The sequence below is a fragment of the Corticium candelabrum genome, chromosome 17 (assembly GCF_963422355.1).
Source record: "Corticium candelabrum chromosome 17, ooCorCand1.1, whole genome shotgun sequence".
Lineage (NCBI taxonomy): Eukaryota > Metazoa > Porifera > Homoscleromorpha > Homosclerophorida > Plakinidae > Corticium > Corticium candelabrum.
The window spans coordinates 6017474-6044159 of NC_085101.1; the positions used below are offsets into that span (position 1 = coordinate 6017474).

The following is a 26686-nucleotide window of genomic DNA, read 5'->3' on the forward strand; positions in this document are numbered from 1 at the left end:
TCGTCCATCGCGACTGGTCACTAGACTGCACTCTGTGCCGTGAGCTATAGACAGCTGGCAATGTTTTAGTCGTTCGGCATACACGTTTTCTCTCCATTCTGAGGCAAGAAATGTTACTAAATTTCTTTTGTTGGAATCGAACGACAGAAACTTCCTCCATTGCAGAGAACCTTTTTTGAGACCGATCGTCAAATTTGATCTTCAGGAGCCCCTGTCGACCTCTCGACCTCCTTTCATACGTTTTTATGCTCAGATCTGGATATTGGTCCGTCACAAAGTCAACTCTTTTATAACCTTGTGCAGTTATCTTATCAAAGATCATAATTGCCAAGTCGAGGAAAGTAGTCGGTGGACTGGTAATACTCTGTAAAATAGCCATTGCATCAATCATCACTGCCGCATTAAGTGGAATTTGCTCAACAGGTAAAGTGTTCTTTTCCATACATTCCATTAATTTTGCCTTGTTTGTTTTACCAGACTCCCGTCGACAGAAGCAAGTGACCATGGCATGGACCGAGTTCGTATCGAAGAACGTCTGATGTCGAGAGCACGGTTTTGTGCCACAATTAGAAGTCGTGCAAATAGGTCACGGTCTGCTCGTACTATCACTTCGCGTCCAGTGATTTTAATTGCTTTAGTTTTTAAAAGAGAAGAAATCATTTTCAACTTTAGTTTATTAATTGGATCATGAAATAGCATATCCGATGATGACAGACGAGACGTCACAAATTCAACGAATTTAGTGTCACCTAATCGATGGGCTTCAGTGAGATCGCGTTGAACATCTTCGTCTGTTACAACGCCAGATACGATATTAAAGAGAGCAGACCCATTCTCCGGAAAAACAGTCGAAACAGCCGTAAACGTTTTCATTAGACTCTCAACGGATATTTTGTCTTTCGCAATTCGACTGGGTGAGCAGTCTTGATGATTGGTGGTCTCTGTAGATGCTAGACCTGCCATTTCTCGACATCTGCTTGTAATTGCTGCACTCTGATGAGCATTTATCATCCAGCGTTGGACAGCATTTGGGTTTCGACTGAAACCTATGATTCCTCCCTTGGTTTTTGTATGTCGATTGACCGTTTGTTAGATGGTTTGATCGACTGGTACCTGACTAAAAGGGACGTGACTAACTGAACACCAAATTTTTCATCCAATTTTTTTGTAAACTTCAGGATGAGAGACAGGCAACGTCATCATTTGGCACCTGTAGAGTGTTAGCTAAGTACCTGCTGTAGTTTATACGGTCATACGCAAAAACCATGGAAGCATTTGCCGTATGCAGTCAAGGTGAAGATGCCAATTTTGCTTTTCTTCGTATCCAGGATGAGTCATCATCACACATGATCTCACATCCGGCTCGTGTCGTCGTTCCACATCCGTATTCGACATTATTTCGTTTCATCATTACGTCAACTATGTTTGTACTCGTATACCAGACAAATTTCATAAACGTGCGTTGTGATGTTACCAGTACTATATTATACGTTCAGCTTACGCTCACTAGACTCTGCTACTGAAGGATACTAATCGACAACTGTTCTAGTCACATATATAAGCCTAATTGTATTATCTAATTAACTAGACACGCCTGTGTCTGTAACATCTCCCTCCTTCAAGTTTTTTTAGCAACATTGTCTTAAACATAGTCATCCGGTTTCTTTGGCCTTCTAACTTCTCGCCCGCTGGAGGTCCCGTAGGTTTCCAGGGTTGGTCGTTCTCCCTTGTCGTCGATTGTGCTAGGTCTCGGTTTGTCAGTTTGGCTGCTTCTGTTCACTCTCGGTAAATAATCGTCCAAAGCTGGTTCCTGATTTTGATTGGGTGGTGCTCCCAGTGTCGGATGAATATGTCGGCGATTTCTTCTGAGGCTGCGCCCGTTTTGAGTGACAATGTATGATCTGGGTGCAGTGTGCTTCCGAGTTACCACAGCGGGTTCCCACTGCTTGTCGCGTTGTATACGAACTACCTCTCCTGCTTCCAGCTCACGCATCGGCTGCGCTTGTCTATAGTAGTGATATTTTTGACGACGTTGTCGTGCCCTTAGATTCTCGGAAATGTTGGTGATAACGTCTGGTCGCAACGGTGCCGACACAGTAGGTAGTCTTGTTTTCAGGTTGCGACCCATAAGAAGTTGGGCTGGAGACGCTCTTAACTCAGGTATCGGTGTACTCCGGTAATTAAGCTACATATGGTGCTAAATATGGGTCCGACCCTTCGTAGTGACATTTGCGCATGAGCTGCTTTATGGTCTGCACATTCCTTTCCGCTAAACCATTGGACTGGGGATACTCCGGGCTGGAGGTGGTTATCTTGAAACCCCACTCTTTGGAAAACAAATGTACCCGACGGCTGGATAATGTCATGTTGTCACAAATGAGTCTGTCCGGTATACGGTGTCGAGCAAATATAGATCTTAGCGCCGTGATGACTGATTTTGCTGTTTTATCAGGTAAGAGTGGTACCTTCACGTACTTGTAGTAGTAGTCCACTACCATGAGATAATCTCGCCGTTTGAATGTCATAATGTCCGCAGCTATCATTTGCCACGGTCTCTCTGGCAGGTCCTGTTGCTTGAGTGGTTTTGGTATTCGACCGCCTAAATCGCAGACAGGTGGTGCATTTGCTGACGTAATCCTTATTCTCCTTGTCCATGTTCGGCCAGTACACTACTGCTCGTGCCCGTTCTTTAGATTTCTCTGCCCCGTGATGACTTTCGTGAATTCTCCGGAGCATTTCTGATCGAAAGATGGTTGGGATTATAACTTTTGTGCCTTTGAATAACATCCGGTCGGCCTCGTGCAACTCTTCTCTGATGGTCCAAAACTGCCCGACTAGAGATGGGACTGCCTTGATATTATCTGGCCATCCTGAAAAGATAACGTTTCTGAGAGCTTTCGATTCATCATCTTGAGCTGTTGCTCTTTGTAGTTCATCTCTTCGAGTCTCACTCATTGGAAGTGAGTTAGTGATTGCGTGAACCATGACTTCTACGTCTGAATTCATCCTGTCATCCGCGTCTGCAGTTGTCGGGAGTTGTGCTCGAGACAGTGCATCTGCTACTGGTATTGCCTTTCCCCGATGTATAGCGCACGTCCAACTCATATCGCTGCAGCTTCAGCATCATGCGCCGAAGGCGAGGAGGAACAGACCCAAGAGGTTTTTTCATTATTGACTCCAGGGGCTTGTGGTCCGATTCTACCCGAGTCAACTTCCCGTAAATGTAGGGATGAAATTTCCTACAAGCAAATGTAATAGCAAGCATTTCCTTTTCTATCTGAGCATAAGCACGTTCAGCTGATGTTAGAGTTCTCGACGCATAGGCTATAGACTTGTCATTCTGGATGAGGCATGCTCCCAGACCGGACTGTGATGCGTCTGCCTGAATCTTGATCGACTGAGCCACATTATAGAACGCTAGTAACGGCTGATTGGTAAGAATTGTCTTTACCTTGTCCAGTGCTTTGTCATGCTGCTCTAACCATTGCCAAATGACGTCTTCCTTGAGCAGCTCTCTTAGAGGTGGTGATATCCGACTCTCCGGGAATGTATGGCGCCAGATACTCGATCATGCCCAGTAGTCGTTGCACACCTTTGTGATCTTTTGGGTAGGCATTGCGTTGATAGCTTCCACCTTGGCCGGATCCGGTTGTTGCCCATTTTCTCCAATGAGGTGCCCCATATATTTTACTTGCTTGATCTTCTACTGCAACTTGTCCCGACTGAACTTTACGTTCTTGGCTCTTGCCCTCTCCATGACTGCTAGAAGAGCCGTGTCGTGTTCTTGCTCATCTTTTCCTGCAATAATCAAATCATTTGCGATGACGTGGACATTGTCGATATCCCCAAATGTATCGTCATTTCGTTGCTGCAATATCTCGCTGGCCGAAGACAGGCCAAACGGCATGCGTAGAAAACGCTTCCGCCCCCATGGAGAGCTAAAGGTACACAGGTAGTTTGATGATTCTGACAACTTAACATGCCAGAACGCGTCTCTCATATCCACCACAGTAAATATCTTCTTGCCTGCCAGCTGTGCTTGCACATCTCCAGCTGTTGGGATTGCGTGATGCTCACGTTTGATTGCCTTATTGAGTGGTCTCGGATCTAGACACAGTCTTAATGAGCCATTCTTCTTTTCTGTGACGACTAGATTGTGTACCCATTCTGTCGGTCCCTCTACATCTGCTATTACGCCTTGATTTAGCAATCGACGTAAGGCTTGTTCCGGCCTCTGTCTCTTTGCGTAGGGATACTTCCTGGCTGGCTGTATCACGGGTACTGCGTCTTCCTTCAGTCGAATGTGGTAAGATCTTTCGTAGGATCCTAACCCCTCGAAAACATCGTGGTACCTGTCGATCAGACCATCCTTGCTGCTTGTGCTAGGGGCCTCTTTCTGTCCGTGTGCTGGCTTGAGGCTGCCTATCTTTTTCACTAAGTTCATTTCCTGACACGCCTGACTGCCAAGAATAGCGATATCTTCGTCTGTTACGCAGAAAAAACAGTTCGTACCCTGGATTTGTCGTGACTCGACGGTACACTCTATTGTAGTGATTCCTCTAGGACAAATCTTGCCACCTCCTATACCCACGGAACACTCTCTTTGTCGGTGTCAGCGGTTTCTTAATTGCCCTTGAGCCGCCTGTCATTCGCAGGATTCTCTGGTAACTTCGATAAGGCAGAACATTTGCCCTGGCTCCGGTATGGAACTTGAATTTCATTGTAGTGGGCTCTAGTGACAGCTTCTCCGTCCAGTCGTCGTTGACCGCGACTGTCCCAATGGATTAAACACCCATAAGCAAACTGTCATCCGAATCGTCAGTGTTAATTTGGATATCCGCAGCTTCGCTCAAACTAGTACTGTTGACCGCTTTTGACCGCTTGTAGCCGGATTGGCACCCTGCTGGCAACCTTTGACAAGTGATTGAGCTTCTGACAATTATCACAAGTCTTACCACATGCCGGACATTGTCCAGGCGCGTGATCGCCGTCACAGTACTTGCATGGTGCGGTCTTTTTCGCCCTCCATGCCTTTTCTGTTGCTTTGGCAGGTATTGACCGGCTAGTACGTTGCGAACTTCTTGACATCGAGTTGATCTCTACTCGCAGGGCGTCTCTAGTCATCATTTTGGCTTGGTGAGTGCTCGTCTCTGCGGCCCTGCAGATGTCCAATGCAGACTGCAACGTCAGATTTGCTTCTCTTAAAAGTCGTTCCTTGACTCGACCGTCTCCGACTCCAAATACAATCTTGTCGCGACTAGGCTCATCCTTCGGGTCACCGAAACCGCATGTGGCCGCCTTTGTGCGAATGTCGGTGAGCCACTGATCTACCGTCTCGTCTTCATGCTGATCTCGGCTCCAGAACTGGTGTCGCTCGAATACCTCGTTCTTGCGCGGATTGCAGTAGTCGTCGAATTTGTTCAAGACATCTCCGACCGCCGGTCCTTCGTCGCTTGCTGTGAAGACGAACGCATCATAGATTTCCTGCGCTTCGGTTCCTGCCACGTTAAGTAGGATTGCGACTTGTGTTGCTTTAACCTTCTTCGAGAGTTCAGCCGCTTGGAAGTATATCTCAAATCGCTTCCTCCATTTTCTCCACTCGTGTGCGAGATTGGCTGGACGATGTCTTCTTGCAACGGAAACAATCCACAGACTTGATTGCAGCCATGTATGGAAGATCCGTAAGAACAACAGTGGGGTTGCAAGCACCGAGTGCGCATACAGCAAAGTGAGTCCAATGCGGGTGCTTTGCCTAGAGTGGCAAAAGCATGTTGCCGCATGGCGCCTCAACAACGCCAGGTGTGTGGGCTCCTGAGAACTCTGATGTTAAGTAGTTAAAAGGATGGAGAATGAGTAGCAGAAGTCAGATGGAAGCGGAATTCAAGTCCAACAGGAAGCATAGCGCAGTCCATGCATGCACAACCTTCATACATCCGGGAACACACACACACACACACACACACACACACACACACACACACACACACACACACACACACACACACACACACACACACACACACACACACACACACACACACACACACATGCCATGTGTACAACTGCCAGTTATCTGGTCATGCCGCCCTACTTCACCGAAGAGGGGAGCTAGAAAGTTTGCCTTTCCCATGCTTGTAGAAGAACGGTAGAAGAACAGTAGTAACATTTCAAGTTTCAACAAAGCAATGGACAGACAAATAGACACACATACTGTACACACAAATAGACAAACAAATCAATAGACAGACAAATAGACACACATACTGTACACGCGAATAGACAAACAACGGACAAACTTACAAATAACAAGAGCATCACAAATTCGTCTTACAACTAGATAATCATCTGATGGTTCATTAGAATTACTATAGTCTATCTAGATTCTGATGTCCGTTTGTCTTCCGTGATCTTTGCATTCATAATTGAACTTAAACTTTTGAAAAACCTACAATAAAAGTATAATAATCTAATACCAATACCTATCCTATAACCAGAGACACAACTGCTTGTAACAACTATCATGCATGCCATCATAACATAGATATCAACACCTTCTTCTAGAAGTCACGAGCAGTTGGGCGCGCACTTACGCGCAGTTCCCGGATTAATACATGTGCCATCTGTATGTGTACTGTACGGCTGTTGCTGCTGCGAGGAGCCTCGTCGCTTTTGTGTCCAAAAGAGGCTATCCTACCGTCATCATTCTGTTCGCGCTGTCTGCTGCGCGAAGTGAAGGTGAACGAACGTCGTAGACGCTCCATGATCGCAAACCAGTTGGAGGCGGGAAAGGCGGAGCCGGCTCTTGGGAATGGCAGAGCCATATATATATATGGCTCTGGGGAATGGTATAGCCTTGGAGTCCTGCACTCGGGAAGGTGCGCGACTTAAAGTGAAATTTAATTTATTGATTAATTAAAGAGTTAATTACAAACGCGCGTACACATACAAACTGGAGCAATGTTTATAAAAATAATAAAGTATTTTATAGTGTATGGGTACATATGTTACATATTTACACTGGCGTCGCCTTGGAGTCCTGCAAACCGATTGTGCGCGACTCAAAGTAAATTTTATTAAATAATAATTTATGTATGTATTATTATATTTATTTATTTAATAAAATGTTAATTACATGTGCGCGCACAAACTGGTGTTAGCATGACAAGTGATGATTACAACAACAAGGCAAGGAAGTATATCAGTCAGTAACCATTATTTCAATTGAATACACTTCATTAAAGCAAGACATTTAATTAGATCAGAATTTCAATAGCCTAGAAAAATGTATCAACATCATGCTTGACTGTTGAGAGCTTACTGTAGCCATTCAGATCTATAACTTGAATGCGAAAACGATTGAGATGAGTATTGAGTATTATGTTGATATAGTGGGTGTTACAAGGTAAGTTCACAAAGGAATTCAGTAACACGTTAGAAGTTATAATGAGTAAGGTGTACAACTATGTATATCAACATTCTGTCAATAAATATATTCGTTGCATGATATACTATTAATCAAACATTTGCAATTGAATACCTCAGAAATTGATAAGACAACCTGAATGAACTCTGTTTACACCAGCTAATCGACAACAAACACTTCATTTCAACGCACAGCAGCAAACCTAAACTTCAGCAGTTGTCTGCATGCTTTATACTGTTTTACAACAAATCGGGCAGCATGTAGTCAGGTCCGTTCAGCTCTTCCACTCTTCCTCCCTTCTCCAGCCAAAATTTGGTCCAATCAGGAGGTGTCGACGGTAGTAGCAGTTGCATGTGGTTCCAAAAACTACAACAAAACTGCTTGAAAAGTGAAATGAGAAATGAGAAGAAACGAGAAGGACAGACTTGAAATGAAATATGTCTGGATCTCTCAATATCTTGCATTGGAATCCAAGATAGAGATTGTCCCATAAATAGCCAAACTTCAATGTCTCCCTGAAGACACCAATACGAGCCTTTATCTGAAACGAAGAAAATGAAAGAAACTCTTGATTGTATATATACTGCACTATTGATCTAGTCGTAGCATAGTTTGTTAGCTGAGTCATCAATCAACACAGATTTTAGCATTTTAATACAATAGCAAAATCATCAATTGAAGTGACTATATACAATGCTAGTTTTTACAATATTTTTAAGTGAGTTAGCCAGCATACAAACAAACAGATTGAGACAAACATATTGACAATAGATGGACAGACAGACAGACAGACAGACAAACAGACAGACGAACGGACGGATGGTCGGACAGACAGCAATAAACACACAATAACACAAACATGTACACACACAAGCCAGCAAAACGGACTGACTATCATATCTAACAACAGATAACCATATTTACACAATTGCACAAACAAGAGAGCAAGTAGCCAAAAGGCAGATAAAAACAGACAGACAGGGATAACATGCAGCATCAAGCACATTGTCTGTAGTCAACATGCAGTGCCATTCATTTAATTAAAGTTACTTTATACCTCAAGATAGTCATGCTGACGAGATGGTCTTTCTTTAGGAAAAGACAAGTCCAGAAAATCAACTAAAAAGTCATAACCAATCTCACTCTTTACAAATGCTTCATCAGTTTCAATGACCTGCAATACAAAGCAGGATGAGACAACAGCACATGGTAATGCAGAGTCGGTCAATTGTGTGCCTCACTCTCACAACGAGGTTGGTGTCTCTAAGTCCAACCCATTCAAAGTAGAAGCGCAGACAGTCAGGATGTTGAAATGGAGCAAACAAAATGTTTTTATCAATGTGCTTGATGTATGGCTCAAAATTCCACCTGTAATTAACATTCGTTTTTGTATGTTTATATCCACTGCTGTGTGACATTACTTTGTTTTGAAAACTGGAGTTCCTTCTGAAGGATCAGTTACTGTGAATCTAAAAGAAATCAAGATACTGTAGAAACATATTGGTAGACAAATTAAGGGTTTATAATTGTATAAACTTTGTAAACAGAAATACGTCTAGACAAACAGACAGACACACAGACAGACAAACAAACAAACAAACAAACAAGTACATAGACAAACACTTCCAGACAAACGAACAGACAGACAGACAGAGTAAAGCTGAACTCAGTAGCTTGTTTGCATTTAGTGTTAGAAATGTAACGTAGAGTTTGTGTTTCAATACATGAAATTGAAAGACAGACAGACAGACAGACATACAAACAGACAGACAGAGTTACTCTCTTTTTCTCATCTTGGCTAATTGCTCTGCCTGAATCCAATTGTGACATTCGACCTATCGCAGTTGGTGAAGTCCTACGGCATTTAACAGCTCGAGCTATATGCCAACAGAAGAAGGAAGTGTTTTCACTCTATCCAACATGGTGTGGCTACAGAGTGTGGCACTGAGCTAATTATCCATCATACATATTGAGCTTCTTTTAGAACGTAATCCGGACTGGGTGGTGCTGAAAACTGACGTTAAAAATGCTTTTAATTCCATTAGCAGATAGCAAATAATGAAGCAGGTAGCCAAATCATTTCTAGACGTCTATAATCATGTCGTTCAGATGTACGAGAAAGTTAAGTCCACTGGTCTTCATGCAAGGTTCTACTCCAGTCATAATCGCATCTGCTGAGGGGGTTCATCAATGTGACCCCTTGGGTCCGATTCTCTTTGCTTCAGCGATTCATTCTGATCTCATCAATTTGCACGAAGAGCATTCAAAGGTCTGCTTCCTCTCCTACCTGGAAGATGTCTTCATCATGGGCCATCCTTCTGACATTCAACCTGCCTTTCAAGCGCTGAAACAAAAGTTTTCTGCTATTGGTTTGTCCATTGCCGACCACAAGTGTGAGATCTATTGCCCTTCAAGTTCTACTTCCTTAGAAGGCTTTGACAACACATCAGTGTCTCATGATGGAATCATCATTTTGGGCACACCCATTGGCACAAAATCGTCTCCTCTTGCTTAACCATATCAGAGTCTAACTTTCTTTGTGTGACGAATTTGTTAAATTGGGAGACGTGCAAAGTGCTATGCTGCTCCTAAGAGGCTCTCATGTTCCCTGCCTGAATCACCTGACACGCTCAATTTGTCCCGAGTCACTCACAAAAGCTGCTAAAACACACGATTCTCAGACACGAATCACATTCTGCCACATTCTTGGACTTGACCTGATTGAGGATCGAAAGTGGCACCAAGCCGTTGTGCCTATTAGACAAGGTGGTTTTGGCATGACTTCTTTGGACACCATAAGCCAACCTGCTTTTGTTGCTTCTTGGTGTCATGCAACAGCCGAGTTACCACTTCGCTTTCCTTCTTTTATTCCTGCCATAGACAGCCTTGTCATCTCACCAAGGCAAGCCTTAGGTAAAGCATTCACGCAGTCCATTCCTGTAGGAGAGACTGTTTCTTCCCTCCTTTCATCTACTGGGAAGATTCAACATCTGCTATAATACACATCTATTGCTAAACACGAGACAGAGCAGTTGATCGGTGGAGCCCCCACGGCTCGTGACGTCGCACAGCTTTGCTCCTCAAAAGGAAAAGGAGCTGGAGCTTGGTTAAACGCAATCCCAACTTCAGAAGTGTTCGCACCTGATATGCATGAATTTTCGTTTGGCGACCTTCTTGAGATTGGGCTTGTCCATCCACCTTTCCGATTGGATGACCACATGTAACTGTAGAGCCACCCTAGATGGCAGTGGGTACCATCTGTTAACATGTAAATCTGGTGGTGGGCCAGTTTGGTCACACGAAGCCATAGCATCAACTTGGTCTAACTGTCTTCGAGAGATAAATGTGCACCACCGAAGAGAGCCACGACATCGCTATTCAAATTCAAATGATAGACCAGACATTGTGGCATTTGACCCCGACAAGGGTTACAACGTTGACCTGGATATAGCTCTGGCACACCCTTGGAGCTCTGATATTTTTCCAAGGTCATCTGAGTCAGATGGTGCTGCTGCAGAAAGAAGAGAAGAGAGGAAGAAGGCAAAATATGCAAAGGAAAATCTACCAGGTGTATCAACAGTCAGTTTCATTCTCTTAGTTATAGAACATTTTGGACGATGGGGAGAGATGGGAAAAACTTTCTGGAAAGGCTAGAAAAGAAGTCACGTGATGAACTTGGTCGACCTAACGCTGCTGAGTTTCTGGACATCCGGAGAAAGAGATTCTCAACTCAACTTCAGAAGTGCAATGCAAAGGTCATCATGAGAAAATCTCAGCTCTGACAAATGACATTGACTGTACTGTAGATTGCTCTACCCAGTTTTTCAGTCACTAAGTTGGCTCCAGGTAGTCTGCATTGTTCTCTTTTAAGTGTTACACGTTTGTTTGTTTTTAAAATCTAGTCCTAGTAAACTCTCGTAGTTACAGAACTTTATATAGTTACCTTGCTAGCATTGTATTATAGATGTATGTTTGAAATAAATGTTATTTGACAGACAGACAGACAGACAGACAATTTATTCTCATACAGATTCTACTTGTACATATGCTAAGATTTTTAAAATACAAATCAGTCCTTGCAAACAACAAAGTCATTTTAACTAATGGACTTGACTTTGAATGTCAAAATCAAATAATCTATCTACATCACCATGATTAGGTGACAGTTTTGAAAGTTTTCTAAGGATAACTTTGGCATTGCATCTTTGCAGAATTGTAGAAAATTTTTTTCTCCAACACAACACGAACATGGAAGCATTAAGATTGGCTTCTGGATTTGCTGACTGTTGTGACAAATGCTTCTCTGCCTTTGTGCCCCACCTCCCAAATGTTCTATCACAAGAGGAACACATCTTGATACATATCCCCCTGGAACAAGCTCTTCTGAATATTTTTTCATTTTATTTTCTTCTCTTGTCGCGGCAGCATGACCATTTTCCTTGCTAGCCCTCCTAATAATGTCCTGACTCCACGGATGAGCCAGTGACACATCAAGATCCAAATTCTGTCTAGTATTTGGATCAAACATTGTAATGTCTGGACGGTCTTCAGTATTGATGTATTAATGTCTTGGTTCTGTTTGATGGGGAAGGTAAGGTCAGACAGGCATTCACTCCACCCATTTAAGACTGAATTGTGAGACCACACAGGTCCACCCCATATTTACAGGTTAAAAGATGGTATCCGTATTCATCCAAATCATGACCACAATCACACTTTTTGATCCAATTGGTGAAAGGTTTATCATCCAATTTTAACTCCCAACCTCAGGTAAGACGCTAAGAAAATTTGTTTGTTTTTAAAGCGTGCTTAGCAGAAGTGGGGATCACATCCAGCCATGCACCAGCCCCTCATCCTTGCAGGGATCTCAACCGTGCTGCATGTCTATCAGGCTGTGCTTGTATAATAATATCAGTAGCACTATACTGGCAATCTTTGTGGATAATCGATGCTGTAATTTTTTTGGATATGAGATAAAGTCATCAAGAGACTGTTGCTCTCCATCTTCGTGGTTTGACTTGGGCATTGGTGGTAAAGCTTGATAGGAAGAGGCCACAGTGGAGCCGATTGATCCTGGTAGTGATTTACTGCTTTGAAGATAGTTGACTAAATCAAAAAATGATGAAAACCTCTCAAGTAAGCCTTTCATGGCTTGACACCATGGAGCTAAGAAAGCTACTGGTGAAATTTGACAGCCAGCCAGCCAGCCAGACACAAAGACAGACAGACACAAAGACAGACATGTAGATAGACAGACAGACAGACAGACAGACTTTTTAATGCTAATTGTTATTTGTGTAATTGTAATTGTAGTTGTGACACTTGTTGTTCATTAGCTGTTACTTTAGTTTCACCTGTATTAGCTTTGATGTATAAAAATATATGAAAATTTGACAGACAGACAGACAGACAGAGTAAATGCTTCTAATGCTAGAAACCCAAACATATGTATAAATTCAGACAATTAAGACACATACGTAGCCAAATCCAGCCATGCTCCAGGTTTAGGATTCCATGTACGAACATCTGGAGCGTATTTATTGAGACGATCAATTACTTGAGCAGGATTATTCTTCTTGTTTTTCTTTCTCACATACCTACACACACATCAACTAACAACATTCTAATGCAACATCTACTACCAATCAGTCTCACTCGTCAAACGAATATGCTTCGACATAGTAGCCAGCAAATGGCAAATACATAGAAGGATTGACTTTCTTTGCCATAGCTACTTTTCGATTGATTTCCTTCGCTCTTTCTGATTTGATAAAGTTGTCCTTCCATTCCTCTACAGAATAGTTCAAGTTGCAAACAAAAAAACATGGATATAATTGTAAAGAATATCATTGGCTGACCAGTATAGGATCCACCATAAAATGATACGGGATATCCTGTTGCACCTCCTACAATGACAATCTAAATTAATGATTAATTTAATTTCATTTAATGTCAGTACATATACGTTACAGAAACAGGTGTGTGTGTGTGTGTGTGTGTAAACAACAATTAACAAATTAATCATTTTCCTTGGACATATTTGCTTGTGACCTTACAGTAAGTGTAGAAAGAAAGTACATTCAGCAAGTCAGGTGTTTGAGATCCCAGCCATTCAATCTTAGGCATAGGGTTACCTGCAAAGTCGCTCATGAGAAGATCGACATCTTTAGGAAGAATGTTGTCATTGGGCCTGCTGCAATCCACTGTGTTCATGATCAGGTGGCCTTTGTAGTCAACTAGCAAACATGTGTCCATTTCAACGTGAATCCCGTCGTGCATAATCATAAATCTGAGATCATCAGACACTTGCTGCCACTCTCCTAACTCACACACAATAACATTGTAAGTCTCTTTCCCATAGCAATGTTGCTTGGAGAATGGAAGTGTCGACGTGTTGCCAACATAGATGGGAATGTGAGGCTTGCGTTTATGCAGCAACTTCAGTGTAGGATAACTCAAATGGTCAGGATGGATATGACTAATGTAGATCATGTCTGCATTAGACAGTCGATCCAACCAGTCGGATGGAGGTTCATGAAGCAGCCACCATCCTTTCGAAAAGGCAGGCCCAGTCAGCCAAGGATCAGTGAATAAAATGGTGCCATTGAAATTCATCTCAACACACGCGTGTGTAAAGTAGGTGACTGCTACCTCTCCTGGATGGATGGTCTGTGCAGGACGAGCTTCCTTTTCCCACGGTTGCATCGGGACGACTGGTTCATACAGACAAACTCTTCCATCATCATCAACTTCAACGATTAGTTCATCTTGTGAGAAGCAATCGGGTGGGTTGATGTAGTCCATAGATGCCATATCCAGTCTCCATCCATGCTTTGTGCATTGAACAACAGAACAACCAGACAAAGTGAGATTTTCGATGTCGACCAGTTTGATAAACGTGCCCTGTTGGTGATGGCAGACGTTGCGACAAGCACGAAGTCTGAGCTCGTTTCCTGGACTCTTGTACAGCAACAGACTACCCTCATCGACTTTCCAGATCGTCACTCCTACAATCAGTGCGTCTACTTCCTTGTGACTCAACGTGCAGATCAAGTTACGTGCAGCCATCATCAAACCGTCTCAATCTAGACAAAATGGAGAAATTAATTTCATGTTCATCTTGCACCAGCTAGCAGACAGTCAGACTGTCCAGTAGAAGTAATAGTTATAGCAAGGGACCTCCGCCAGAGTAACCGGTATAACATTGTTGGCTTACCCCTGGAGCTGCACGTGTCACGTATGTTATGTTTTCGCCGTTATTGTATTACCAACCACTAGTACAACTCCCGCCAGAACACTAACGCACAACCGCACACCACACACGGGGCGGGCCTCTAATGCCCGTATCAATCTACTACATCCGTCCCCTTAAAGCTACATCTAACCATTCTACTTTAGTTCATACCCGCAACTACAAGTCTAGTCTATTGGAAGCTCTCCGCTCTTGATGTGATCTCCGGACTGGGGTGATCTCTCCAGACTCCTCTGAAGCCCTCTCTGTCTCCGTTTGGATCTCCTCCCTGGCACGGCATTGTTCCTCACCGGCTTTAGGGGGTGACTCCTGCTGGGTTGTCCCTTGCTTACCACCAGTTCTGCTCTGACGTAACTCACTCTGTTTGGTCCTTTCCGCTTCCTTCATGTCTATGCTTTCCTGCCCCGGGTCTTGTCTTTGGCTTGTATGATGTTGCGTCCTGTCAACTAGAGCCTCAGTCTCTCCCCCTGCTTCGTCCTGTGTTGCCCAATTTCGAAGGTGATCTAAGTGTCTTCTCACTATGCGGTCATCGGGCAGATGTACTGTGTAGGACACCGCCCTGGTTTGTTCCTCTACCGTCCCCGTCACCCACGGCTCCCCCGTGCCAAACTTTATCAAGAACACCGGCTGTCCTATGCCCAAGGTACGTTCCCTGTTGGTTCGGTTGTGTTGGTAACGTTGTTGTTCCTGTCTCTGCTGGGTCCACTCCCCCACATCTGATCGTAGTATGTCCAATCTGCTATGCGGCAGTCGACCCATCAGCAGTACTGCAGGTGGTTCCCCCATGGTTGTATGTGGTGTTAGCCGGTACCGAAATAAAAAGCGATCCACTTTACTCTCCAATGATCTGTATTCCTTCCTTATTTTCCTCAATGCGCTTTTGAATGTCTCGATGGCCCGTTGCCTGACCATTCGTGAATGAATGATAGGGTGCTGACGTTATGTGAGTGATTCCGTTTCCTTCCATAAATTGCTTGAACTCCTTGCTTACAAACGCGGGTCCGTTATCGCTTACGAACTTATCTGGGATCCCATGTGTTGCAAATATGCGCTGCAGACTTTTGATGGTGGATAACACCGTAATGGATGGTAAAACCTCCACCTCCAGCCACTTGGTAAAAGCATCCACCACTACCAAGAATTGCCTCCCCATCAATGGGCCTGCAAAGTCCACGTGTAGTCTGGTCCAGGGTTTCTCAAGGCACGCCCATGGGTGTAATGGTGCCTTAACTGGAGTGGTAGTGTGGCTTTGACATCTGCTGCAAAGTTTGACGTGTTGCTCGATTTCTTGGCCCATCTTTGGCCACCACACATAACTTCTTGCTAATCCTTTCATGCGTGTGGCCCCCGGGTGACCCCGTGCAACTCCTCCAGTACCCTCTTTCTAGCCTGTGGTGGTATTATGACTCGGGATCCCCACAATACACATCCTCCCAGCACACTCGGTTCTACCCTCCGGCGCCAATAGGGCTCTCATGTCGCCTCCCTGTTCGTTCTGGACCAGCCTGACGTGTAGCTTCTCACTCTTGGTAAGGTTATGTCTTGCTCTGTCCATCTCCGCAGCTGTGCCACTGTTACCGGCTTTTGTGGCACCATCTCCAAGATATGCAGCGCTAACACTGCTTCCAGTGGGTCTCCTGTTCCCACCTCGGGCTTGCTTTCTATTGGCAACCGGCTTAACGCATTCGCTTTGGCGTTCTCCTTTCTGGGACTGTATTTCAGCTTCGATTGATATCCTGACAGCAATAACAACCATCGCTGCATGCGACCGGAGCAACTTGTCGGTACGCCCTTTTTCTCTCCAAATAATGTTAACAGAGGTTTGTGATCTACACAGTGTAGATCACAAATGGTCTACCATAGACAAACTGGTGGAACCGCTTGACTCCAAACATTACTGCCAGTGCCTCTTTGTCTATCTGTGCGTAGCCCCGTTCAGCCTGAGTGAGAGTCCTGGACGCAAATGCAATTGGTTTGTCTGTGCCATTAGCATGACAGTGTGATAGCACCGCTCCCACTCCGTGCGGGGAAGCGTCACATGCAAGAGTCAACTGTTTCTCCGGGTCAAAATGTACTAAGATGTTGGTGGATTGCAGAGCCGATTTACTGAGCTCGAATGCTTTCCTTTGTTCTTTCCCCCATGTCCAGAGCTTCCCTTTTCGCAATAAGTCATATAAGGCTGCCAGGGTGGTTGATAATCTCAGCAAAAATCGCCCGTAGTAGTTGATCAGCCCTAAGTATGCTCGTAGTTCCTGTATAATCTTTGGCTCCGGTGTGTTTTATATTGTCCGTACTTTCTCTCTGTTAGGGTAAATGCCCTGTTTGTCGATTTTGTGTCCCAAATATGCCACTTCCTTTTGGAAAAAGAGGCAATTGTTGCGTTTGAGGCGTAATCCTGCTTGTGTTGGTCTGCTGAGCACTGTTTCCAAGTTCCGACAATGTTCGTCTTGTGTTCTACCAGTAATGAGAATATCATCCAGGTATACCATTGTGTGTGGTATCCCCTGTAACAGTGAGTCCATAATTCTCTAAGAAATACCTGGCACCACCGCAATCCCGAAAGGAAGCCTAGTGAATTCAAACAGTCCCAAATGCATATTGATCACCGTATACTTCATGGACTTCTCATCTAAGACCACTTGTTGATATGCATTGCTTAAATCCAACTTTGAAACGTCACTCCACCCGATAATGATGCCAACATGTCCTCAATTCGTGGTAGTGGGTAATTATCTCACTGTCCGGCTTGGTTAATGGTCAATCTATAGTCGCCGCAAATTTGCATTGACCCATCCGCTCTCTGGTCTGGAAATTCGAGGCTACTTGCCAGTAAATTACGCACAACAAAGCCGACAGTGCTGTAGAAAGTGACAGAGAGTGATGGTGGCTGTACTTAGCATGTCGATTACACTCTCAAACTGTTTCTAGTTACTGTAAATCAAGAAAATTTCGGTAGCGATTTAAATTTCGGTATATTTGGTACAGCTTCAAAATTACTAAATTTAGTTAATCGCTAACTAAATTTTGTATCCTATATTTTTTAGTTTCTAGTGCCAGTAGGTAAAGGCAACTGGTTCTTTGTGTGAACATTACAGGATTGCAGTGTAAGGAATGTTTCAACCAAGTTTGGCAGAGAAATGTTTGGCAGCGGCCTGCAAACCATGCACATCTGCATACCTTGCCATCTTCGCTCTTTTCTCCGCTGTAGTGGCCATACTCACCGCGACGTTTCCGACTGCCTCTTTTGTCGTCAATTTCACTCCAGACCTTGTCCATCTCCGCGTTTGCACTTGCACATGGGCCAGCGTTGTTGCTTGTCTCCTCGTTGGGATTTGGTAGTCCAAACGTTGTGGGCCGAGGATGCTCCCTTCAGGCAGAGATTGGCTGTCGACAACCATTTTCAAAAGCCCTGACATTGAGTACAGTATGCGCATGAGCACTCCATGGCCTCGTATTCCCTTTGTAGCTCGCACTCCAGACTCGCAGATAGGTTCGCACGTACACTAAACTTTTAGTTTAGTGCTATAAAACTACTTGTTCATACCGAAATAAAATCTTAGCGCATACCGAAATTTAATCACTTCCATTGATTTACAGTAAAGTACCAATCTAATTACAGTAGGTAAGCAATTAGAAGGATTCATGATTGACAAGACTCCACCTTCTATCTCATTATTTTACCGAAAGCATCACATCATCTCCGGTGTAATGCAGCCTACAAAAGGCATCCGATGACCTCGGTCCCGTTCTAAGGTTACGCGTCATCAGCCCACTTTCGCCCAACTGACTTTAATTCTGGAACGGACTCTATGTAGGTCCTATCTATCAATGCTGTTTGTTGCCAAAACACCGAAACGCCTATTCTAGTCGCCACAAGTACAAAGCACAGACACCGGACGTTGCACATAATTAGAATTCTCTAAGATCTAGTCTACCACAATAATTATTTGTTTAAAGTTGTACGTTTTCGCTAGCCATATTTCAATAATTAACCCGCTGACGACATCCCCAGATCTATCTACAGCATGCACGCGCGTAGCATCCTACGAAGGCTCGGAAAGTGAGAAAGGAACAGCACAGGCGTGTGTTGTGTGAGTACGTCTAGCTGCTGAAGAGCGCGAGCCGTTTGAGGCAGAATTCTGAAGAAACGCGGTCGGCTTTTGATTAGTACCCTAGACTAGTATTGTATAGAGATAGCCTAGACTAAATCTAGTTATCTACTACGTTAGCGTGTACAACTGCCTCTAGCTAGGGGTGCATTTCTTTTACCTAGTCCAGCTAATCCACACTAATTAGATAGATTAGCTAAGCCAGTTCATCCAGCTAAACGCCGATTAGCCCTAACTCTAACACTATCCCTTACCTAAAATGTAAGTGTTGTCTCGACTAGTACACTGAATATGGCCGAGTTTGTACCAGCATCCAGACGTGCACAAGACCAAACAACTCGACACAACCTAGACAGACACGCGCTCACCCACCTGGTAATGAACACCAAAAGAGTATCGAGCTAGCGTTTCTTTGTTGTACGTCTTCGCTCCGTAAGGTAATGAACTCTAGAATGGTGATGGAAACAGCGCACGAATACTAGGGCTATAGGCTAGCTAGCTAACAAGCGTGCGTCTGATAGGGTAACGGTTTATGTAAATAATAGAAAGACCGCCCCGATAACACTCCAGCACTTACTAGCTAGTTAGCTTTTAATCAAAGCCATTGAAGAGCGTGAAAAAGAGGCTAGACACACTGACTGGCACGTGGAACCGTCGACATCCCATAGTCATTCGATACAGTGCGCGCACGTACACACACCTCTACTAGAGAGCAACATGCATCACACCGACTGGCTAACCAAAGCCGTTTGGACGGCTCTGTGGCGGCTCTGTGGCTAACCCTAGCTCCGGCCTCCCAGACTCGTGTAGTGCCGATTCAAAATCGTCGGAACCAGCGACAACAATAAGCGCATGCGTTGCATTCCAATTGTCAGGCGAATTGTCATGCGGGCCCTTGGTCCTATAACTCGACATCTTGTGATGCGCGCTTCGATGCAACCATGCAATTTTGGCATCTAGCTAGCATCCGCGTACCTAGTGTCCTACAATTAATATTCAACATGTGTGGCACATGCATAAAACATGCCAGTTCTCTACCACACGCATTCTCAGTCTACTGTAGGTACACCATCGTATGGCTTTTCTGCTCGGTCAGTGAGTACACGGGATGAGCAGTCACGTATGTAAGGTGCGGGGCACGTGCACAAGTGTGAACGTGGCACCGAGTGAGAATAGAACTGGAAGCCACAGTACAGGTACTGTTCTTGTGGCTGCACTCTGTGACGTCTAGGAACATTGCAGCATCTGTCAAATGACGTACTACTATAGTAGACTCGAGCCAGGGGAATGACGAAGGCGGGGAGAGACTGGCTCGAGTCTACTACTATAATAGTAGTTAGAGGAGAACTCCCACGATTTTCAAGTTGGGGTCAGATACAAGATTTTTTTATCTTGACTGCACTCGAAAACTTTGAGTTCCCTCCATTGCTTCTGTAACGTAGCAAAAGCCCCGCAAAAAGAGTGTTAGCGTAGGCGTGGTTGAGACGCAGTTGGTGCATGACCTCCACGTGTCGTGCACAAGGCGTGCTATCTACCTGATTTATTCGACGTGAAATGGTCCACTGCATTGCTTTTGGCTGTAGCCACAACAGCAGCGACATCGCCAGAGGCGTCAGCTTCTTCAGGCTTCCTCTCAAGAAGCCAAATTTGCTAGAATCATGGCTAGCAGAGTTACGTCTGGTGGATCCGTCTATCTCAAAAAACAGCCGCGTTTATTCGGATCACTTTGAGTCCTACAACGCATGCTGGAATGACAAGTCTGATACCCTTGCCCAGCCTGTCGTGCACCCAGCAAGTAAATTACCTGTACACAGTTAGTCGCAGCAGTCTGCGTGAAAATTTTACATAGGCAAGCCAGTCCACGTTCGTCTAGGTGCTACTCGCCTGGAAGTTAGTGGTTCTCTGATGGGATCCCGTCGCCAATCGGTCATTAACACTACAGCTGTTCGAAGAACGTCTTCATTGAGACACACAGCAAGGAAGTTCTCATGCTGCGTAATAATTACAGATCAGCAGTGGCGTACGCAGGCATGTTTCCAGGTTGCCCGGAAACCCCCCTACGGGGGAATTGGATGTGAAAACTATGGGACTTGACGACTTTGAATTCTACCTTGACGATTTACCATCTGCTGATGGGCTGCCTCAGGAGATGCACAACGGGGTCAACAAATGGCGCAGATTCAAAGGAGCGTTTCCTCACACGCCTGCAGATTGCTTGTCATATGCTGACGAAACTATGTACCCAAACATCAACTGTGTGCTGCGCATATTTTGCACACTGCCAGTCACGACAGCAGAGTGTGAAAGATCCGTGTCTGTCTTAAGGCGACTAAAGACATACCTAAGGTCCTCAATGGGCCAAGAAAGACTAAGCAGTTTTGAAAGACATTTTGTCAACTTGTATAGATACATAAGACATCGTGATATTACAAGGATGAGAGTAAATATCAAATATCAATTAAACCATTAATATCAATATTAATCTAGATATTGATATAAAAACAGTTATTAAGATCAATAATATTGATATTAATATAAACAGATCAATATTATTGATATTAATATGGAAACCCCCAGAGAAATCCTGGGTACGCGCCTGGATCAGATCCTGAAGCTTCCACCCTAGACTCTAGTTCGTCCACTTCCTGGCAGCACAAGCACTCAGCTACGCTAGGCATACAGAACACCTGTCGCAGCTGCACCAAGCAGTGTTCCCAACTCGATTTTCGTTCTCATCAGACAGATCTTCACCGGTGATCTGTCTGCTGTCATGGCCGTCAATGTATTCAACTGCGTTGATTTCACGCTGAGTAGGTTCGTACTCTGGCTCGAAACTGTAAGGTCGAACACCAGACAGAAAAGAACAACGCGTATGCGTTCATATCCGTCCGCAACTGCATCTTAGATTCTAACCCGATGACATGCGCGTGTGGCTTTGCGTCAATGACGTCATGTACCTCGCTCACCCGACACGCCCCTTTCTTTCGACGTTTCTCCTGCCGTGAAGATGTCGCGCACAAAACCTATGTCCCTTCGAATCGTCGGTTTATGGAAGGGACTTGTATCTGACCCCAACTTGAAAATCGTGGGAGTTCTCCTTTAGGCTAGAGACCGTAGCCGCATGTGTAGAAATAGTATACGTATTTAATTACGCAACTGTCTAGGGGCACTTGAGTACGTGTACTTCTGCGTAGAACCTCTGTGACTTCAATTTTCCTCGTCTCTGTCGACTTCTCTAGTACACTGTACAGTAGGGGCTTTCGGTACGTTCAACAGCAAAGGCACGTTGTAAATCATCTTGTACATCTATTTACATCTATTCCGTGCGTACTAGGGGGGAGAGCGGGACAGAGAGTGCAGGACAGAGAGTGCAGGACAGAGAGTGCAGGACAGAGAGTGCAACCTCCACGTGGTCTGTCCTGGGGTTTTGAACATGAAAGTATTCTCACATGTTCAAAATGTTAAGCACTCCATTTACTAAAACTGTCATTTCCATCTAAAAATGTATGAAACAAGTCCAAAAACATTTTGAGAAAATGATGGGTATGTAGGGATGGGTATGTACTTATGTCATTTATGCCCATCTCCTACATCACACTCTTTTTACCTATATCGATTGCAGCAGTTGTGAATGTGATGTACGAGACGGGCCTAGATGACATAAGTACATACCTATCCCTACATACCCATCACTAGATACCCATCCCTACGTACATACCCATCATTTTCTCAAAATGTTTTTGGACTTGTAATAATATTATTGTAGAGTATGCATTGGCGTGAGGTCACTTGTTTGCAGTTTCACGCGAAACTCAGTCGTGTATCTATGCTGTGTAGAGCGACGCCCCTGTTATCGGACACCATCACTCATCGGACAGCCGTGCAAGAAGTAAACGAAGTAAGCTTAAGACTGGGCTTTGTTACAGCCCACAGTAAGAAGGATTAGTAAAGACTGTGATTCCAGACGCGGGACGTCCAAAGGCTTGAAACGGTTATGCTAGGACGGTAAACATGATCCTTCTCTGCGACCCCGTTTATCGGACACCACCATCATTCACCGGACACGACCTCCCCCATGAAAACGCAAAGACAATTCTGCAACTTCGCACCTGAGATAGGTTTAGAGGTGACTAGCTAACACAACAACACTATCACTGTCTCCGTTTGCTACGTGTACAGTACTCTCCAGGAGAGATAGCGCGCGCTCATTGAGTCGAGGTAACGCCCCTTTTGTCGACAGTCTTTTTCTTTGCAGCAGCAGTCTGCAGGTAATAATGTCATGAGAGAGAGTTGGAAGTGCAGCACGTCACCGTTGGTACAACCAGCTGTACCAAATGCAGGAACTTTGTTTATTATCAGAGCAGCTAGAACCTTCACCTCTGCTTCTCCTAGGTAAAGTTGAATTAGATTACGTCAAGTCCTTGTCAACGCGCGCTACGCAGCGATCGACTTTCTTTGCAAAGGATAAAAGAGCGTTTTAGCATTTCAATCCTGCCCTCTCATCGGTTTCGGTTGTCGTCTTCTTTGTTGAACGGCTAGTTCGTTCAAGCGACATCTTTTACACGTCCTCGTGGGGGCGTGGTTGTAGGAGAAATGACTCAGAATTGCCATCAAGCACTCTAGGCAAGTGTTCTGCGTTCTGCGGCGTTTCAGATAGCTGAATTTAATCAACTGCAGTTATTTGAAACCTAGAGCTGTTGCTGAGAAGGTAGGAAGGCAAGAAAATGGGTGTCCGACGATTGGGGCCGTTACCACGGGCGTTTGACTGACTGTAACTCATACAGATCTTGGCTGACATGCAGGGTAACAACACAATTTGTAGGTAAAGAGTTGTTGATTAGCGATATATCAGTAACTAGGCTGAAGGATGCGTGTGTGCAATCTAGACGCTACTGTCCGGTGAACGATGCGTTTGTCCGATGAACGGGGTATGCAAGGCTCCGCACAGTTTTCAATCTCACTCTAAGCAGAGGAGGTACAATGCTCTCTTTTGGTGTGCTCAATTACAACTTGGATACCTACACTTAGGATGTGGTAGGGACTGCGTTCAAAAACGAATAACTGAGAACTCGCGTCCGGAATCGGATGGTGTCCGAGGAACGGGGCTGCGTTCTATAAATATCTACTAGGTAGAGTACGTAGAAACGTTTTTGCATGTATTTTGGAGGTAGAACAAGAGCCTAGATAGTCTACATGTCAACGTACATAAACTGTACGTATGTTCGCGTTCACTCTAACTACTAAACTTTGTAAAATCGCAATAATTCTTGTATTCGTAGTCCGTTCGGGGCGACCTCTAGAGGTATCATTCGAAGCATGCGCAAGTAATGTTATGTGTGTACCGGAATTTGCTTGTAGAGTGAGACTTGCAGCCCGGATTACCGTACGCGCGAGAATAAGGACTACATACTAAGGTCTCAATTACAGTATGGCCTGTATAAAGAGTCATACAACCTTAGCATTACTCACCCCCTATCTTGTTTCACTTTATACTGGACTAATAGACGATATTCGGGAGAGGCGGAGCTTCTACAGCATGCGCAATCTCGAGGGTAACGCCCACCTTTCGCGAACTGTACACAAAGTCCACGTTTTCGGGTCTGCTTCTGAACCGTAGATCATCTTGCCGTTGACTAGGCTTTGTAAGTAAGTTCACTACTTACTATTTCGTGCATCTTGTGAGAGACTTTGCCTGCGTAGAGACGCGCAGGAAGCCATTTCTTGAGTAGTACAGCTTCTCGAGGGTAAGAGACTGCTGTTCAAGCTGAAGTCGCCTGATTCACATTCTGAACAGATACACGTGGAGTGGAAGCACAGGCTACTCATTGCCTAGAGATGAATTAGTTTTGGCAAGTGAAATCATGCCACCTGGGAACCCATTTCGGGTAACCAGACATGTAGGTGTTCCGCATTGTTTCCGGGCAGTCTAGCTTGCTTCTGTATATATGTGATTGGCCAAGTCGAAGTTCTTACTGTGATAACTTGCACTCGATAAGTACACTGACGCGGATCAGAGTACAGTACACGTACTCTGTAGTCTGTCTAGAATTAGCACTGCCAGTCTACAAGTCCCAGCAACAGTTTATGTCTAAAGTAACACAACACATACGCACTATTCCATAGCTGTAATGTCTAAATCAGAAAGCAGAGGCTGTTCTACCTCATCCGCAGTTGATCAAGACATGTGTATAGTAGTGATCTCAAAATTGAAGATGAAGATGATAATTGTCAAAAATGTCACTGAGGCGCTGAAGCTGATGGTTTACGTCCGATAATTGAACAACAAGCAAATGAAATAGTGGAACTTCAAAACAAGATTAGAGTTCTCGAGCAAGACCTTGTATCTGCAGAGTCTGGGTTGCAAGAAAAGGCATTCTCATCATAAAATCAAGTCTTACACAGGTCTTGTGTACAGAAATGTACTTGATACAGTGTGGAGTTCGACTGAAAGCAGCCAAGACAATTTCTCTGTATAGCAAACAAAGAATCAGGCCAAGGCACATCGAGTGATGTGTGAGCTCATGAGCTCACCGCCTTCCATGAAGAGTTGGATAAGCTAGACAAACTTTTGCTGACTCTATTTCGACAAGATACATAGTTTCACAGTTCCACAGTTCAAGTTGTTCGCTAGATGGGGGAAAAGTAGTCCTAGTTTCAGCCACATAGACAGTGACAGCGCGGCACGTTCGGTTACCCCGAATGGGTTCCCCTACCACAAAATCTTCATCTGACAAAACTTCCATCACTAAGCAATGAGTAGTCTGTCTTTCCACTCCACGTGCATCTGTTCAGAGTGTGAATCAGGCGACTTCAGCGTGAACAGCAGTCTCTTACCCTCGAGAAGCCGTACTCAAGAAATGGCTTCCTACGCGTCTCTACGCAGGCAAAGTCTCTCACAAGATGCACGAAATAGTAAGTAGTGAACTTACTTACAAAGCCTAGTCAACGGCAAAATGATCTACGGTTCAGAAGCAGACCCAGAAACGTGGACTTCGTGTACAGCAAGATCGGCGAAAGGTGCGTGTTATCCTCGGGATTGCGCATGCTCTAGAAGCTCCGCCCCCGAATATCGTCTATTGCGCATGACACGTCACGTGACAGTAGTTCCAGCCCAAATAGATAAATAGACAATAGACAATAGCTAAATCACACACACACACACACACACACACACACACACACACACACACACACACACACACACACACACACACACACACACACACACACACACACACACACACACACACACACACACACACACACACACACACACACACACACACACACACACACACACACACACACACACACACACACACACACACACACACACACACACACACACACACACACACAACGACCTGCTGATGCGACACAGAATATGTAGTTACATAATAAAAATGCAGACTTAGGTTGGTAAAACTCATCAAAACGTCAAAAACTAAATGACAAAACCTCAAAACATTCAAGATCTCAATCTCTACAATCTCTTAATTTTTTCCAATTTCTTACTAAACTAAACCGTCATACAGCAGCACTACACTACAGCATGCTATATGTAATTTGTATGACAATGAACACCATGTCTAGAGATGCATTATAACAAGCACATAAATGATCATACAGTACAGTTGAAAGTTGGTTGTTTGACTATGTACCACAATGTTCGTAGAAATTCTGGTCACTGGAGGCTTCTTCTGTTTGTGATATGAGATAGTGAAACGTGCAGGATGTCCTGTAATGAGAGAGAACGGTTTACAACACGTCTACAAGATTAGACAGCAGCATCTCTAGCCGCAACATAATAAATAAATTATTTATTTATTGTAATAGTTATTTGTTCTAATAATTATTAATTAATTATTTGATTATTATTGCCAGCACACACATGCACACACA

The 26686-nt window shown here is 44.3% G+C and overlaps 6 protein-coding genes across 12 annotated transcripts in view; all 6 read right to left on the minus strand.

The window, feature by feature from the left end:
* Nucleotides 1–1467: 1467 nt before the first annotated feature.
* Nucleotides 1468–3994, minus strand: LOC134193063 (uncharacterized protein K02A2.6-like). The gene has a single exon (XM_062661851.1). It carries the CDS (start codon nt 3103–3105, stop codon nt 2449–2451), a length of 657 nt encoding a protein of 218 aa, XP_062517835.1. The 5' UTR covers nt 3106–3994; the 3' UTR covers nt 1468–2448.
* Nucleotides 3704–5780, minus strand: LOC134192913 (uncharacterized). The gene is made up of 3 exons (XM_062661668.1): nt 5710–5780; nt 4956–5629; nt 3704–4485 (listed from the first exon to the last, which is right to left on the minus strand). Exons 1-3 carry the CDS (start codon nt 5778–5780, stop codon nt 3704–3706), a joined length of 1527 nt encoding a protein of 508 aa, XP_062517652.1.
* Nucleotides 5781–7545: 1765 nt separating this feature from the next.
* LOC134193020 (cytidine monophosphate-N-acetylneuraminic acid hydroxylase-like) lies at nt 7546–19273 on the minus strand. 3 transcript variants are annotated; one of them, XM_062661796.1, is made up of 10 exons: nt 19157–19273; nt 13558–14508; nt 13282–13329; nt 13079–13214; nt 12901–13020; nt 8845–8892; nt 8665–8791; nt 8481–8597; nt 7849–7964; nt 7546–7789 (listed from the first exon to the last, which is right to left on the minus strand). In XM_062661796.1, exons 2-10 carry the CDS (start codon nt 14492–14494, stop codon nt 7663–7665), a joined length of 1776 nt encoding a protein of 591 aa, XP_062517780.1. In that variant the 5' UTR covers nt 14495–14508; nt 19157–19273; the 3' UTR covers nt 7546–7662. The 3 variants fall into 3 exon arrangements, with proteins under 3 accessions (XP_062517780.1, XP_062517782.1, XP_062517781.1); XM_062661798.1 differs by lacking the exon at nt 19157–19273 and adding an exon at nt 19039–19110; XM_062661797.1 differs by lacking the exon at nt 19157–19273 and adding an exon at nt 17853–18152.
* Nucleotides 14671–16170, minus strand: LOC134193098 (uncharacterized). Its single transcript, XM_062661885.1, has one exon. It carries the CDS (start codon nt 15585–15587, stop codon nt 14835–14837), a length of 753 nt encoding a protein of 250 aa, XP_062517869.1. The 5' UTR covers nt 15588–16170; the 3' UTR covers nt 14671–14834.
* Nucleotides 19274–24724: 5451 nt separating the features above from the next.
* LOC134193227 (uncharacterized) lies at nt 24725–25807 on the minus strand. Of its 4 annotated transcripts, none has more exons than XR_009972034.1 (3): nt 25718–25807; nt 25316–25659; nt 24725–25252 (listed from the first exon to the last, which is right to left on the minus strand). XR_009972034.1 is itself a non-coding variant. In XM_062662045.1 (3 exons), exons 1-3 carry the CDS (start codon nt 25509–25511, stop codon nt 25102–25104), a joined length of 282 nt encoding a protein of 93 aa, XP_062518029.1. In that variant the 5' UTR covers nt 25512–25785; the 3' UTR covers nt 24725–25101. The 4 variants fall into 4 exon arrangements, 2 of the variants coding, with proteins under 2 accessions (XP_062518029.1, XP_062518028.1); XR_009972035.1 differs by having other exon boundaries at nt 24725–24872; nt 24945–25252; nt 25316–25785; XM_062662045.1 differs by having other exon boundaries at nt 25316–25432; nt 25498–25785.
* A 433-nt stretch (nt 25808–26240) lies between these two features.
* LOC134193128 (transmembrane protein 106B-like) overlaps nt 26241–26686 on the minus strand; it is a 6484-nt gene continuing 6038 nt past the window's right edge. For both annotated transcript variants that reach the window (XM_062661923.1, XM_062661922.1), the window contains one exon: nt 26241–26522. In XM_062661923.1, coding sequence (XP_062517907.1) covers nt 26469–26522 — 54 coding nt within the window. In that variant the 3' untranslated portion in view covers nt 26241–26468. The remainder of the gene's footprint in view (nt 26523–26686) is intronic.